This window comes from Cricetulus griseus, chromosome 8 (assembly GCF_003668045.3).
Source record: "Cricetulus griseus strain 17A/GY chromosome 8, alternate assembly CriGri-PICRH-1.0, whole genome shotgun sequence".
NCBI classification, from domain to species: Eukaryota; Metazoa; Chordata; class Mammalia; order Rodentia; family Cricetidae; genus Cricetulus; species Cricetulus griseus.
Genome location: NC_048601.1, coordinates 5,658,914 through 5,676,432, shown reverse-complemented (window position 1 = coordinate 5,676,432; position 17,519 = coordinate 5,658,914). Strand labels below are relative to the sequence as shown.

Here is a 17,519-nt window from a genome sequence, read left to right as displayed (position 1 = left end):
ATTTTCTCCCTAGACCCCTAATTCTCTCCCTTCCCTAAATTTTATAAGTTAAAGCCTCGGGGGGGGTGGGGGTGGAGTCTGATTTAATTGCTGAGCTTGAAAGTGTTTATTCCTGTAAAGAATCATTTTGAGCCAGCCACGGCAGCAAGTGAAACCCATAATATCAGGAAAAGCTTGTCCTGCAGGTAAGAGCAAAAGCAGAGGGAGGGAGGGAGCTATCGCTTTCATTCACACACAGGAAACACACACACACACACACACACACACACACACACACACACACACACACACACATACACAAGAGGAAGTGGAGGAAGCTGTGAGTTCTCAAAGCCCACCCACGGTGATGCACTTCCTCCATCAAGGCTCCACTTTTGAAAGGTTCCACAACTGTCTTAAACAGCGCCACCAACTGGAGACTAATGTGTTCAAATGTGTGCGCCTATGGCGGGGGGGGGGCACTTATCCAAACCACCACCCTTGCTGGAACGGTAGCAAACCCACAGAATTGGAACCTCATTCCACCTCCAAGCTCTGCTACTCTAAGTGCTTCACACTTGGCTGTTGCCTATCTGGGATTGGGCAAATTTTGTCAAGACAAACACAACAGAAAACCTGCAGGGAAGAAGCAACTGGTATAGATCTATAAATCAACTGTCTTCACAATAGTGTACATGGTTCTGTAAGTTTTGTTGCAATAAGTTTTGTCATTTTATGTTCATGAAAACTTCCTGGTTTAAAAAATAAGAGGGGACAACAAAGTTTAAAGAACAACAACCGCAAGGCAACACACCACACTGGGCGGAAAGCTCTGCAACCTTCCTGAGTTAAGGTACTTCCAGTGGCATTAATCACTTTTAATGTCACTTTCACAAGAAAAGAAAAAAAATCCAACCATTCACCCTTATTAAGTAGAAAAGTCCACACAACTTAAACATGAAAGTTTGCAAAGTGCCAAAGAGATGCTGCTAGATTTATCTTTGAATTGTTAAAAAAAAAATACCCAACATGCCCCTGGGAGTTAAGCAGGACCACCCTGAGGTCCTTGGCATGGGATGTTGGGTTCTTGTCCATCTATCAAGGAGACTCTGTGTCAATTGTCATATGACACATTCAATTCACACCTTGGGCTAAGTGATCAAGCCAGCTCTTTTCCAACTTATTTTTATTCTCTGCATAAAAAAATTTGCTCTTTTATTGAATTTTGATGTTTCTCAAGGTTTTATTATTTCCCTATAAAATGCCTCTCTGTCAAAATTTCCAATGCTTGTGACTATTAGAATTGTAGGATTGGAAATGTTGGGCACAAGAAGAGAGAGAAAGGTCAGAGGGCTAAAGCTACCAGTGAGTGAGTCATCTGTTTCTTCCAATTCTGTCTCTGAATGACTTGCTGTAGAGGACCAGGGAGTCTCCTGAACACGATCAGCTGGAAGCTGCACACAGAGAGAAGGGCCCAGAGACAGAGAAAGCAACACAGCAAACTTCGGTCTCAAACACCTCCCCCAAAATGGAAAGTGTTGGGTACACACCAACACACACACTCCACATTGACATACTCCCTTTAGGGTAGGACTGGGTTTCTAAGGTGAACAACTACGGGGAGGGTGTCTTCCTCCCAACAGGAAGTATTTCTTCAGGTGCCAAGGATCCTTAAACTTTTATTTGAAAATAGGTGCTTGGCAGAAGCCTCCCCAGCTCATGGGTTGAATTTCTTTACTTAACAAGTTAGGGCTTTACTCAGAAGGCAGTGTTCATACACTTCTGAGCCACTTGGAGTGATTGAACTAAACTGTCTGTGTGCCCACTTGACTTATAATTCAGAACTAACATCTTGGGCACCTTGTATCCCAAACTTATTTAATGGGTCGTCATTATTGTTGTCTGCTTCCAATGAGCTAGTACTGCCAGAGATAAATTAGGCTTGAAATTTTAAGACACATGTTATAAATTTATTTTTCACATTGCAGCCTGGTTAAGAATTTAGACAGTACTAACAAGTTTAAAAAAATAACTATTAGTTGACTTATTTTTTTCCCTTAAGTGAATTGAGTAAGATTCAGTTGAGTTACCAAAACAGTGTTTTTATGTGACTCCTTCAAACCCAGGCCTCCTTCCTCGAGTGAGACAGCATTTAGTTTACTAATTCATCATTATTTGTAGCTGAGTATGGAGACTGACACCTGTAAACGTAAGATGTCGTAGGTTGAGGAACAAAGACTGGGCTGCAGGGTGAGGCTCTGTCTACATTCATCAAAAACAATAAACAACAAAATGCCATTATTCTCGCCTCCACAGAAGTTTATAAGTATTTTCTTTTAGGTCTTAAAAATAAGTAGAAAAATGAATAACTAGGCCTGGATTCATGAAGATGTGTATTTTTTGTGCCCAGGCAGAATGTTGGAGAGTGTTATCAATATTCTCATGGTTGTGAACTGACACAGACTCACTAGTCAGAGTACAGGGGAAGGGGACTATCCCTTAATGTTTCCTTTCCATGCATCTCGTCAGTTTGCTCAGATGTTTCTGGCTACTGAGCTACAGCTGCCATGGGTCTTTGCTGTGTTTTCTTGCAGCCAGAGCTGTGTGACAATGTGTTTATCCACCCCACGGCAGGCACGATTTTTATCATTATTTTCAAAACAGGAACAATGATTCTGTGCTCCAACAAGAAGCCTCTTTTCCTGCAAATAGGGCATGCTGACCCAGGCTGCACTGGCCAGGTTCCTCAGCTTTCGCCTACCATGAACACTTGAGGTTCCACATTTCAGCTCCCGAACCAATCCCAGCCCTAGGTTGCACTCATAGAGGAAAAGTCTCTGGCTTTAGAGCCACAAGGTTTGTGGGCTGACTAGTGTTTGTCACCAAGAACTTCATCATACCACTCAAAGCAACTGTCACACACAGAAATCTCGGAGGCTGACAGCCACAGAGAAATGGGCCAGGGATGGGAGGGCAGGCTTTATTTTACACCCCCCCATTTCCTTCTGTGCCCTGTGATTGGTGGAAAGGAAACATTATAGACTATTTATCACATCCGCCCAGCTCCTCCTTGAGGCTTGCCCCAAGAACCTGGGTGTCAACAAGATGGGCCACTTTCTTTCACAACCCACTTCTGCTAAGTTCTAGGGTCTGGCATAGGGCCAAGCTGAAGTTGGCCAGCAGCAGTAAAAGCTTTGTTCTGTTTTATTTCCAAGGTAACTGAAAAAGTGGAATCGCTTATAACTTAAGCACCGAAGGCATGAATAGCCAACAGTTAAAATACCAACCATTTTCACAAAGGGAAAACTTGGTTTGAAACATGACACATGTGGCTGGACACACTCAACAAGGCAGTTGTTAAAGGGAGCCGGGAGCGGTGTGCTCCTGACCGGTTCTGGGTCTATAGTTAATCTGCTGTTCATTGCCAGTGTGTTTTTCTCTTCTGCGAAATATTTGCTAATGCAGTGACTTTTTGTGGTTTTAGTAAGCTGGGTTACAAAAACAAAAACAAACAAACAAAAAAACAAAACCACATTTGCTACACATTTCAAGTAAGGAGCAATTCTTTGGGCAAACAGAAAACCAAAGACCCTTTACACTTAAAAATGCACAGCTTTAAGGTAACAATCGAATATAAAATTCCATCCTGAGAAAGAAAATTATTCTGAGAATTTTAAACCCTTAGAATATAGCCCTTAGTTGTTCTTTTTTTTTTAAAGAGTAATTCTATGTGTCTGGATTAAATGATGATCTACAAAATTATAACTATGTGTTTGTATTAGGAAATTGATAAATCAAGGGTCTTGGGTGGAAATAAAATATGCTGGCTTATTTGAAAACACAGGAAAACCAAGTCAAGAGGAATACTGGCCAAAGGAGTGAACAACTTCCCAGGGAGGTGTAGGGAGACACCCTAGCCCCATCCCAGGCAACCCAGTCAGGTGCCAGGTGTACCAGGGACACACCCATGAGGGCAGGGTGAAGGGAAGACGGGGTTGATGTAAGGGAAGATTCTTAAGGGCTGCACGTGGAGACCCCGGCCCTTCTCTCTTCTGCTCCCTAAGCTACTGGTGCTGGTTCCAGCTCCTCCCTCTCGATTGATTGTTGTATCTCAATAAAGAAAACCTTACCACTATCTGTGGTGGTGGGCTGTTTACTCCTCAGGGAGGTGCCTGGAGTATGGATTTTTATGACTTGAGCTGGGACATTTAGTTGAAGACTCTCTACACAACTTGACTAGAACTTAATTCTAATTTTCCTGTTAGATGATGTTTTGCATTTTTCCACCTGTGATTTTAATACTTATTTCTACTCTTTAAATCTTTATATTATATTGAACAACTGAGAAAGCATAGAGGGGCCAGGGGAAGGGGGACCATGCACAGGCCCAAGAAATCAACCCTGACATGAGCTGGAGGAGGGGTCATCTCACCAGGGAGAGTGTCCCATTCTGGTGAGAAGTCAACATCCAGAAAGAATATGGACTGTTCTAAGAACTGAGAAATTCAGAGGAATTGTTGAGTGTTGGCTATGTCCCTGATGCCCTACAAAGTATACAACAAGAGGCAATGTAGGCAAGGAGGCAGATCGCAGTGAAATATCTGCCTTCCACAAGACTGTGGACTTGTCAGAAGTCCACAGTCAGCAATCAAGGAGAAAATGGGAAGTGAGGCTGGGCAGTAGCACCTCAAGGTCCCACCCTAGTGACTCACATCATTCACAGAGTCATTCGGAGGCTCTCTCCATCTTAAAGATGCTGTAACTTTCTCAGACCCCATGGCCAGTGCGGGAGGGGACAGGGCACACACACACGAGTCTATGACAATTATCTCACATTCCATCAACTACCGGCTGTTACTATGTGAAGGACTCAAAGGTCCCATTCTCTCTACAGAATTCAGTTAACCTACTGTGCAATGAAAACCTATAGGAAAGTACCTCAGGAAAAAACCCAACCCCCAAATTATGTTCATATTTTAGCAATACACTGGAAGTAGATGGCACAAAAGTGAGGTGTAAAGGATGACTTCTGGCTTTTGAAGCACAGGAATGAGATCCCCATTTACGGATACTAACAAAGACCCTTCCTACCCTGCGATTGTGTTTTATCTGTAAAATAAATACGCTAAGTGAATGAACTCATTTCTTGCTGTTGGTGTGGCGGTTACATTAAATGGTCCAACTGAAAGCCACATCCTCCACCCACTCTGGAATTAACAGCTCAGTGGTACTTACTACACCCAGCCTTGTAGCTGAAGCCAGGAGGAAGGAGGAATCCTTGTTGGGCAGCTGCAGCAAGCGTCCGCTGGTCAGGAGGGAACACGGGGATCATCAATGGCGGCAGTTGACCTTGAACCTGCTGAACGTGAGAGAGCGAATCAAAGAAAAGCAGCTGCGGTGCCCCACGTTCCACCCCTACCCCTTTATTAGACAAGAGGAGAAATCACACATCCAGATTCCATCTCCTCTTATCAGAATGGCTCCCATTAAGAAAGCAAACAACATGAGGGAAACAGACAACAAATATTGGTGAGATTGAAGGGAAAATTGATCCATTCAGTCAGTATGGGGGTTCCTCAAAATGCTGAAAACAGACCTTCCATGTGACTCAGGTATCCTTCTCTTATACATGGTACTTGAAAAGTGCCCAGGAGACCTGCCACAGGGACACTTACCACCCATGCTTATGGCTGCACAAGTCACAGTAGCCAAGACTTGAGATCACCCTAGACACAGGTGAGTGAATCAAAAAGAGCATGACCTACACATAGTCGAGTCTTATTTATCATAAATTAGATATTTGATGGGGAGGTCCTAATGTATGCTGTGAATATATGTTTCTCTTATTGGTTGATGTATAAAGCTGTTTTGGACAATGGACAGGCAGGATGTAGCCAGGCAGGAAGGATAGGCGGGGCGACCAGACTAGGGGAATTCTGGGAAGAGGAACTCGGGGAGTGAGTCACCAGCAAGAATCCATGTAACTTCCAAAGAAGCAAGAGATCTGGGCATCACTGGTAAGCCAGGACCATGTAGCTTATTAGAAATGGGTTAATAATCAAGAGAGAGCTAGTCAATAAGAAGCCTGAGCAATGGGCCAAACAGTTCATAATTAATATAAACCTCTGTGTGTTTATTTGGGACTGAACAGCTGCAGAAACTTCTGTCTACAGATATTTATGTGCTTTGCAAAAGGAAGGAAAAAAAGGAAAACTACTCAGGAAGACAAATATTGAATGTTTTCTTTCACTTGTGGATTCTGGATTTATATAGGTATACAAAAACATCTCCCCTCTACATATCTACCTGTCTGTCTACCTGCTTATCTGTCTGTCTGTCCATCCATCCATCCATCCATCCATCCATCCATCCATCCATCCACACATACACACAAACTCTAGACCTCATGCATGCTCTTTCAGCATTGTTACCAACTGAGCTGCCTTCTCAGGCCCTGATTCTATCTTATAAAACCAAAGCAAGTACACACTTTATTCATCAATTATTGTTACTTGCAGGTAATTTATTTCTTTCATTTTTAAAATAATTTATTTTATTTGCATTGGTGCTTTGCCTGCATGTATTTCTGCCTGAGGGTGTCAGATCTTTGGAGTTACAGACAGTTGTTAGCTGCCATGTGGGTGCTGGGAGTTGAACCCAGGCCCTCTAGAAGAACACTGAGTCATCTCTCCAGCTCCGAAGATCATTTCTTATTTTCACAAATAATACTGAAACTTTATAACTTACGAGTAGTCTTGAAGAAAGTACAGAAAAAAAATCTGTCCATTTTCCTTTTCTTTAGAGACACAATTGCCACCAAAAGACACTGAGCTTCATGTGGCCGCAGAACTTATCCAAACCAGGTCGAAAATCCAGTCCCACTGGATTATACAGATACTTCTGATGCAATAAATCACACTCCTCTTTGAACTAGATGGTCTTTCCTTTTGTGTCGCCTCTCAAATGGATTCGGGGTTGCTGGTGTCCCTCTCATCATTTGAAGTTCACATCAGTTAATAAACCCTCACAACAAAACCTCCTGGCAGGGGTGGGGTGGGTTGGGGTGGGGGGTGGGGGATGATGGCTCATAGGTGAAGTCCTTGGCTCACTAGAAAGAAGACTTGAGTCTGATCCTAGACTCCTTGAAAAACCAGACAGCAGGCCCGTGAGGTGGCATAGGCAACGGAGGCAGAGGCAGGCAGGTGTGCACACACAACTACTAAATGAATAGAATTTGAAAACTACGGTCGAGTGTAACCACGTCTCTCACCGTGTCAGGTTATGGTCTAACGCGAAGCTATTGTCTAATGGAAGCTATTAACTACATTATCTAGATTTTGTTTTCAAACAAATATTTAAGCAAGGCCTCCCAGGTGAATGGAACTGTTGGCCAGTTTTGTTTTTTTTTTTTCTTTTGTCACTGGACACCTGGTTACTGATTTAGCATCATGTTAAAAGTTACAAGGGTGACGCTATGTTCTTCACAAATCCTTCCACACAGCAAGTAATTCAGCTTCTTAGAAAATATTTAATAACTACTGACTATTTGCATGAAGTTGAGCTTGGCAGTTGGGATCTGATATCAAGAAAACCAAGATCCCAGGGCCTCTGTTGTGGGCCTCGCCGTTTCTCATGGCTGTTCCCCGTCTCCTGGAATCTTAAGCTTCTCAGGTTTCTCATCATTTCTTGCTTTCAAAATTCACCTTAGGCCACACTCTTATAGGAAACCAAGTCTTCATCCCCCTGAAGCCATAAACTGCCACAAGTTCCTAAGTACGCTGTGGGGGCTTTGAGTCACCTGACTCTCTGTGCTGCGATGTCAACTGGCAACATCTTGTTCGGGTCTTACGCTCAGAAATTCTGCTTCTGTGAGTTCAAAGTGTGAGCGTCCTGTTGAGTCTATGAGACACCATATTCCTACCCTCCCGTCTCCTGCCTCTTGTGAGCTTTCTTTTCTTTTAACTTTACTTATTTTACATCAGGGCCGCCATTTCTTGTCCCTCCTACACTTCCAGTGTCTTCCCCCAATGCCCCCTTCTGTCCCCACCCCCAATCCACTTCTACATTTCTGTTTAGGAAAGAGAAGGTCTCCCTAGATATCAACAAAACATGGCATATCAGGTTGCAGTAAGACTGAGCACCTCCCATATATAAGGCTGGGCACGACCCCAGACTCAAGAGGTATAGGGCAGCACATATTGGACTTAATGGTCATTTGGAAAAAGAAGACGACACAATGCTGGGGTGTGGGTAGAGATGGAGAGTGGTTTTCACAGAGGTTAGGAGGAGGGGTGAGTATAATCACAATAAATGGGATAAAATTCACAAGAAATTAATTAAGAACAGTAAAGGCAATGAAGGGATGCAGAAAAGTGGGAGAAAGAGTCCTCCCAAGGAACAGCACACCAACCAACCAGCATCCAATACTACACAGCCACCCGGAAAACACGCATGCAAGAAACAGTATGCAAGCCGAGTAAATGAACATATGTGTATACACAGGTACATACAACAATTAGTGAACAAAGAGGAAATGAGTTTGAAACAGGGAAATACTGCCATTGTAATCTCAACCATAAAATAAATTTAATAAAAGTTCATCTTTGGTTTCGCCTGTGTTTCATCTGCTACAGCAAACCTCTGGGCTGCTTACAAGACTCTGTTTGGTTCCTAAGGGTGGGGGCCATGGCAGGAGGGAGGACTGAGAGAAGGAAACGAAGGGAGGAAAGGAGAGAGGTGGACAGAGGGAGACAGAGGTGGGAGAAGGTGTGAGAAGGTGGAGAAGGAGTCCTGTCTCAGCACTGGCTGGTAGTTGCGAACTTTGCCTTTTGACAAATGGTTATAAACCTGTTTGCCACAAACAGCATTCGAAACAGAGGGACCGGAATGGGAAAACTACTATGTCAAGACGAAAGCTGAGGTTTTGGATGATCGCTGTTTCTAGGACACAATGGAAGAAGGGAAATCCTTATGGAAACACTATCAAGACTCAAAGGTTAGAGGATACAAACTGCACAAATGTAGAGATGCATGGGCTAAATCATGAAGCAGACAGACATTAAGGCAAACAGCAGGAGTTAGTTCAGGACAGTACAAGGAGGCAGATGAGAGGATAACTGACCAGTCGCACTGCTACAGGCTATGGCAGGCCATTTCACAGGGCACATTTTATCAGACGCTTGACACAACACATCTCATTTTCTAAGACAGCATAGGTTATAACATATATCAAAAATTTAATAAGAACATTTGAAATGAAGCAAAGAATCCTTGTATTAAACACACATCAAGGTTATAATGAACAGCCACATTTCAGATTGTTATGACATAAACAAAATGATGCCCAGACCTGCAGTGACCATGGGTCTTGTTTCAATGCAGTAACAGTCAAACTTCTCAGTACTCGAGTCCCGTGACAAGCTTTGCGAGAGCCTGACATGGGACCCCTGGCCAGTCTCAGGCTCTGACGGTCACAGCCTGTGCCCAGGCTTAAGAAAACTGTTTTTGAGATAAGATCTCACCACAGAGCCCTTAGAGAGACTCAAACTCCTGAGCAGCCTCTTGCTGCAGTATCCTGGATGCTAGGATTTCCGATGCCTGTCAACCCCCACCAAGAGCTGCTCTCATGAACGCTTTGTCACTGTCAGCAACTCTTTGTGACTCATCCAAAGCACCTTTAGGCATGACAGCAATGGCAAGGGAGACTGTTACAGGTCCTAGTGCCAACGCAATAACAGACGCTAAGTTATGCCCCTCATAAAACTCCTTCTAAGTGGTTCTCAGATAGATAATTCCATTTGCTTGCCATGTTTATCCTCCTGGGGCTCAAATCTGCATTGCATTTGTCCCTCTTGCTTATAAACTTTGGATAGCTTGCTTTCATCTGGTGACAAACGGCCAAGTCGCTCAGTGTGGATTTTCCTTTCTCTAGTTCTACCTCCAGATGTTTCTGCCACCCTCCATCACACCCTTTGTCCCTGCCCCAACAGCCCTTGAGGACATATTTTCAGGCTTCCTCTTGGCTTGTGCATACCAGAATGCATTCAGTAGCATTTTCTTTTTTCCATTCTTTCTTCATGACAAGGGTGTACTCATCCTTCAAACGATTTTGAGACTCACATAATGTTCTTGGTTATCAGGCACACTTACTAATGCACCCATTCTGTAGAGCAGAAAGAACTGCTGCCTCTTATAATTTAATAAGCTAATGCCTGAAAAGCTAACAGGACACTCCCGGGATTGAGTGATTTTTAATAGCATTGCGTTTCTTCTGTGAACTCTGAGTTTATTTAGAAAAAGGATCTCCGCTTCTTTCTCATTGCACTGTTGAAGCCCAACAGCTTAAGCTCTTCCAGGGAGCACTAACTCCTAAGTCAACAGGATGGACAGACTGGTAGTCCCCCACTGGAGCACTTGCAATGTACCACATAAGTGTGGTGGAGACCCAACTTATCTACTGACCAGAGAGGAATCCAACGTATGTGAGAAGGACAGACGGGAATTCTCCAGCGGCTTCGAGTGCATACTCAGAATACAGCTACATGGTTTCACATGCTACCTCTTTGAAGGAGGAGGAAAGTAATATAGAAATGTTTGGTGTCCATTCAGCACTTGTGCTGCAAATAGTCTATCACGCTCTATCATGCTGTCATCATGACTTTATCTTGTGTAATGCTCTGTTAATGCTTAAGAGCTTGTTTTTCTAGTATTACCATTTTCTTTTGCAGCCATTGTCTGGAGTTTTCATGTCTTCCCATTAGGTTTTAGAATATGGAATGAATATGGGAATTGCCTTTATATCTTGATGGGCAACCAGGCCTTTCGCAGTCTAGTTCTGTGCCAACTCTAGTGGTTTCTCCATGGGTTTTTAAGTTCATTTCTCTCTGTGTGTTTGGAAATAGGGCTTTTTCTGCGGGCTTGGATTACAGGTGTGAATTGTGAAGCATGTATTTTCTTGAAAAAAAAACAAAACAAAATAACAAAAAACTTAAAAACGTTGTCTTTATATAGAGATAGTTTTTCTTTAATGACAGGATTTAATCGGTTGTTTTTACTGTGGGATAACTGTGGAGTAGAATTCTGCTCAATAATGTAGTCTGTTTTACTTGGTAAAAGTTGTAATATTATGAGGAAGAAACTAAAATTCCTGGGACTCTTATTAAGTCATTGTACTTTAAGCTTTTATTTTATTATGGGTAACTATTGAGCACATTTTGCTGTAACTTTAATTTTTTTGGGTCTAAATATTTTGATATTGACAAATGAGAAACACCATGGTTTAAAGAGAAAAAGAATCTAGGGGCTAGCAGAGAAATAATCATCATGCAAACAAGGAAATCAGACCAACCCTGGCCAAATTCACTGTTCACAGCACTATATTTAAAAAAAAAAAAACCATGCTAGCTAAAATTTCTGCCCACTGCTTCATCTGGTATACAGTGAGAAATGTGGATGAAGGGGAGGTAGAGGCCAACAGGACAAAAACAGAGGGACTAAACTAAAAATATCAAGTCAATTGCATGGTTTCAACAGTGAGTTTTCTTTAGAACATCATAGAACAGACTGGACAGGATGACATCTTTAAGTTCCCAATGAGGCTCCAGTAAAATATGTGCAATCCAAGCGTGTGGTGAATCCACTCGTGTAGCTCAAGTATGTTTTCAAACATAGTTTACCTTCACAACTCACAGATCCCTCACTGGAAAGTTTGCCTATCTGATGACAATTTCTCATATGCTCAAATTGACAACAGTGTACTTCTTTGGTCATCCAAGTGTGGGAGGTGGGAAACAGTTTTGCTGGTAATTTAGTTGTTAGAATGTTTCCCAAACTGGTCCAAGTTGCTGAAGATTGCTCCCACATGTGAGAAGCCCACAGTATGCATTGCGAGCAAGGTAGACAAGTTAGACAAGCTTCTGGTAGACATAAGATACAGTGCTCAATAGGCATTGGTAATAAACAATAAAGGAGAAACACACACAAGACAAAGCCACACAAACATGCACTTGAGAATGGGAACCCTGTGTTTCCAGGGCCAGAGACACTTGTGTGGAGGCAGGATCACTTTACCTTGATGGAGTGATTCAGGGTTCACTCATTTGGCATCTGGGCAATTCCGTGCATCTGATTCTTATACAGTGGGGTGTGGCCCTTGGCTTCCACTCAGACCACCTTTGCTAGAATTTAGCTACCACTTTGGAGCACTTTAAGGCAAAGGACTGCAGGCTTTATGGACCCATTCTAAAACGAACTTGTCATTCTGTTGGACATCTATCCTCTATATTTGCTACATTTGAATATTTTTAAATTATAATCACTAGTAAATACTTAATGCATGAAATTCCTTATAAACTCTTAATTAGGTTTTAAAATGTGTGACATTTTTAATTAAGTTTCAATAAACTACTTTTGTCAAAAATTTTAGTCTTTTTTTTTTTTAATAGCGGGCATGTTATTCACAAGTTAGAATATGTCACAACAAATTTACACAGCTTTTTCCTGATTTTAAAACTTCAAAATGTAATTCATGCCTTAACACCTTGCATTCTTCTACCAGAAGATGTTGTATATATTCTTGCCCTCTAAAAAAAATCTGTGACCCACCAATTAACTATGCTGACACAGTTGTAAAAAAAGCATCTATCAATTATTCACTTTAGTATTTCATACTTAATTTGTCCTATTGTATAACTTTTTGGTTCCATTCTATGTAGATGCTTATGATCTCTAATTTGTTCTATGGATTGATTTTGTTAATTTTTTTCATTCAATTAACATACACTAGGCACAATGTTCACTTCAGGATGACTAAGGATTAGGAGATATACTCATGCCTGCTCTGACTTGGGTAGGACAAAGAGACAATTACAACTCAGAGCCATTAAGTCAGCAACGGAGACCCATGGAGAGCAGCATGGGAAAAGAGGGAAGAGAGGCTGGACCCAGAAGCAGAGGGAAGAGTGGGAGCCTACCCGAAGTCCACGAGAACCCTCTGGAGGTAGGAGCAGGGTAGAAAGGTACTAGTGGGATAAACACTGTGGGCCCAGTGTGGAGCTGTTTGTGTGAAGACCATTCTTTTCTTTGGGGGGAGGTTGAGACAGGGTTTCTCTGTGGCTTTGGAAGCTGTCCTGAAACTTGCTCTTGTAGACCAGGCTGGTGTTGAACTCATAGAGATCTGCCCGCCTCTGCTTCCTCAACACTGGGATTGAAGGCATGTGCCACCAACACTTGGCCTATGTGAAGACCACTCTAAGAGGAAGAAGAAACATGAGCAACAGAACAGTCTGTGGCAATCTCTTCATGAGGGGGCCAGCACCAGCAATCTGGAAGAAGAGGCTAGAGGTGAGCAAGCCGCCTGAGTCAGTGGTGCATTGGGGTACAATACTTATTCTTTCTCCTGCAGGCCCCGGGGAGCTATGAGAGTTTTTGCAGTAGGGTAGACTCTGCATCAACCCTCTGCTGGGAATGGGAAGAGTTCTGAGAGCATTCGTGCAAAGTGGATACACAGAACAGGACAACAGACAAGGAAGGGTCAATCCCTAATAGACAGGAAAATATGTCAAGGAATATTTAGGAAAAACAGCAAGGCGCCCTGGTAAAGAACAGAACTAAAGATACCATGAAGAGCTTCTCACACTATTTAAGGTGATGGCAAACAAGTAAGAAACAGCAGAGCTAAAAGTGCTCAAAGGAAGGTTACAACAGGCATTGACGAGCCTGAGCTGTCTCAACGCTGTTCCATTGAGAAGCTTTTCCAGCAGGTGGAAACTGGAGCCCAGGACTGAGTGAGGAGATTGCAGAGGCTCTGGTTTGAGCAGAGAGGTCAGCTTAAAGTCACAGTAAAGACAGTGGAGAGCATGGTGACATAGGACCCAAGGCAACTCCAGGATGGAGGGAGTCAAAGGCTGGAGGAAAATACAGCAGAAAATATCATCAGAGAGGAGAAACATGTCTTGGGATTGTCCTTTGAGAGATGGTTTGATACTGTCAATTCCCATAGAAAGGAAGGGGCATTCTCAGAAAGTTGAACACTGAGAGACAGGCAGGTGGGATCAGATGAAGAGCATGGACTACTCTACAGAATAGGCCAAGTTCTGTGTTTTTGAGGCAAGGATTAGCCACTTTCTTCAGATTTTCCATAAGGAAATTAAAAAAAAAAATGCAGTGAAGAGTTTCACACACATGAGCAAGAGATTGTACTCAGCTGAAGTCTGAGTGGTCCAGAAGATAAGGGAAAGGGGGAAGCTTTCCATTCTGAACAAGAGTTGTGTATCCCACTGTAAACTGAGGATGGGAAAACGAGTAAGATGGGCCTGTACTGTAGGTGGGCAGTTAGAAAGGCGAGCTTGATCAGTCCCCACAGAAACCACTCCCTCAGTGGTGATGACAATGCCCGAAACAGAAGATGAGAGAGGCTGACCAAGTCAGGGGAAGGAGGGAAGGCAGTTTTGTGGTGGCCACTGTGAGAAGCAAAAAAAGAATATAAGCCAAAGATAGTTACACACACACACACACACACACACACACACACACACACACCTCAGCAAAAAAAGCTAAGTTCCTTGGTGAGGCTGCAGGAACCCCAACGCCTTCAGAGTTCATGTTTCTGTAGTTTCCCTTCGAAAGCACCTAGACACCAAGACCAGGGACTAGAAAGTGAACTGGAGTTCACTAGGCTAGGGAGGAGGCAGTGGGGAGAACTCAGCAAAGGATCATCATACCAAGTGGGGTTTGGATTTAGGCAAAAGACCTTAGCTAAATAGAAAAGATGCATGGATAGAGAGCTGGGGGGAGCCCCTGAGCTGCAGACACAGGCCTAGTGAGGGTTCTGCCTGCCTGGTTCTCAGAGCAGAGAAGTTCCCAGTACACCCACCCCAGTGAAGATGAAATTAGAAGTAAACTATAAAAGCCCCAGCTTCTCCAGACACTCCTTCCAAGTCTGCTCCGATGAGGGCCATAGTGTTCAAGCACACTGCTTGGGATTTCGTTCACCTACTGCCAAAGCAGAGTCACCTTCAGAGGGAAGCACAGAGGCCCTTTAGACACGCACAGCAGTGCATGGCAGCAGTTTCTGAGAAAATGAAGACTGTAATATCCAAATGAGATTGCAAGAGGGGTTTAGGTAGGTAGAGTGGAATTACCCAAACCAAATGATTACAAGCCACGGCTGTCTTTCCCTCCACAGCGCCAGGCTTAGGATCCTTAAGACGTAATAGTCTCGAGTTCCTTGATTTTGTAGAAAAACATGCTGGTGTCTCAGTTCATCAACTCAATGCAATGGTCCTTAGAAAAGGATATTTTTAAAAAAAATGTCTGCTTATCTTCCATCTAATGTACAAAGAAGACTGAAGGCAAGCTCACCAAGGGACAAAGGGATAGAAACATTGCTAAAACTGCAGTCCCTGCTTGCCTCAGCCTGGTTACACACCGGAGTCACACCATCTCCAATTCCATCTGATTAAGACAAAGACAAAGTAGCCATTTTTTTAGAACAAAAATGAACAGCCATGTGTTTTTTTTGTTTTTTCATAGTATTCTTCTTCGGCAAAAAGCCACCGAACTTTTTTTTTTTTTTTTAAATTGTTTCCAAGGATGAAAGTGACTTTGCCAAGCAAAGTGGCTTCAAAACAGGCCTCAAAAATACTAATAGAAAGACAGATGGTTCTACTAAGAGCTTGGCTGCCAAAAAAAAAATTAAAAAAAAAAGAAGGAAAGAAAGAAAGTGTAATGCTATTGAAGCCGGCTGCAAAGTTATCTGGTGACTACAAATACTTTTGTCCCATACCGAGTGCTAGCCCTGCCTTTAGGGTTAGTGCAGACATAATACAGACTTGCTTACATCCTGTCCTCTCTGTGTCCACCCCTTGACAAAACTGTCCACACCCAGCCCCAGAAACAGCCTGTGCATGCACCCCACTCTGTTCTGCACTGGTAACATGATTGCACTGAGGAACTCCTGCTTAGTAAAGCCATCCACGGTAAGACTGCTATTCTTTTCAACTCTGCCTGTGACTTTTTAATTTTTAATTCCTATTCTCCTTTTCCTCCTCCCACTTGCCCCGCCCCCAAGTCACCAAAAGGCCGCTAGGTCTCTATGAATTCACATGATATAAATTCTACATGGATATAAAGGGCAGGAAGCAGCACCAAGGGGAACAGGGAAGATGGTGTTCCAGGAGAGAGAAACAACCCAGGCAAGACTGCAATTTTCTTCCCAAACCAGAGCTATGATAATATCTATACTTTATGTCATTCTGGGCAACTGTCACTGGGCTTTAGCCAGATGGCCATTAGATCTAATAGAAACTGAAATATTATATGGTCACTGGCTCCTCCCGTCAAAGGCTCATTTCATAAGTGTGTTCTTACTTTCCCAGGGTGTGTTTATTGTTGCCATTGTTACTAAGGTACATTCACCAAGACCCCTGACACAGGGAACATCCTCCTCGGGGTCCCACATCTTCAACCATGATGAAGCAATACACGGTAAGACAAAATATATTGTCAACCCGGGGCTGAGGTCAGGAACAATCTCTACTAGAAGTATAGTAACAGGAAAGTAGGCATGATAAAATTGTGATGTAAAGGCAGAAAGCTACTGAGGAAGATGACAGGGAAAATGTCAGTTAAGCAAAAGACCTACAAAGACAATGGTTAAAATATGGCAAATTCTACCTCCCTTAGAGGTCAGCACTAACCCACTAATCTTTTTTTTTTCTCAAAACAAAAATTTGAACACTTGGCCCTTAATAGAATTGGAACCTTTATGTCGCTTGGAGGTTTTGTTTGTTTGTTGTCTGTCTGTCTGTTTGGTTTTTTTTGTTTGTTTTTGTTTTCTGTTGTTATTTTGAGACAAGGTCTCATGTTAGGCTGGGCTGACCTGGAAATCACTATGTAGTCTCTGGCTAGTTTTGAACTTATGGCCAGTCTTCTAACCTCTGTCCTCCAGATGCTAGAATTACAGGCAGAAACTACCATGACCATCTAGAACCCATTCCTTCAGTCAGATAAAACTCATTTTCTTCAAATGTACGTGACCACTGTGTTGATTACCATAGTTTTTGGAAAGAGAAGAGTGTGTCGAGTAAGGCTAGGTAGATGAGGCACATGAACAGAGTCTGGCTTTGCCAATGCTGGATACTATTTAACACTACATCTTGTCGTCCCTACCAATTGCCATGAAGGTGAAAGCAAACAAAATATCAGGTTCATCATGAGAAATGATCATCCATCTATTGATTCTTTTCATGAGTCCATGATTAGAAGTTTTAATAAAATTAATTAGTACTCAATTCTGATTCATGTTTTTTTCCTCAATGGCAGATCAATTATTCATGATTTTGTGTGATAGTAATATCAGTTAATCATAAATTCTTTTAAAGATCATATCTAATATTTACCTGTAAAGGGAAGAGTAAGCAGTCAGTTAACAAGGACAGGTTGTCTTCTGAGTGATGGCTGCCAGACGTGGAATGAAAACTACTGGAATGTGTCTGTTAAGGTAGTAAGTATGTTTTTACTTAAAACTGTATCTTTATTTA

The 17,519-nt window shown here is 42.6% G+C and overlaps 1 protein-coding gene across 6 annotated transcripts in view; it reads right to left on the bottom strand.

Moving 5' to 3' along the window:
* Sox5 (SRY-box transcription factor 5) overlaps positions 1–17,519 on the bottom strand; it is a 970,651-nt gene that overhangs the window by 122,978 nt on the left and 830,154 nt on the right. For 5 of the 6 annotated variants that reach the window (XM_035448567.1, XM_027430149.2, XM_035448570.1 and 2 more), the window contains one exon: positions 5,215–5,338. In XM_035448567.1, the coding sequence (XP_035304458.1) occupies positions 5,215–5,338 (124 nt within the window). The remainder of the gene's footprint in view (positions 1–5,214; positions 5,339–17,519) is intronic. The other variant, XM_035448569.1, reaches the window with a different exon arrangement.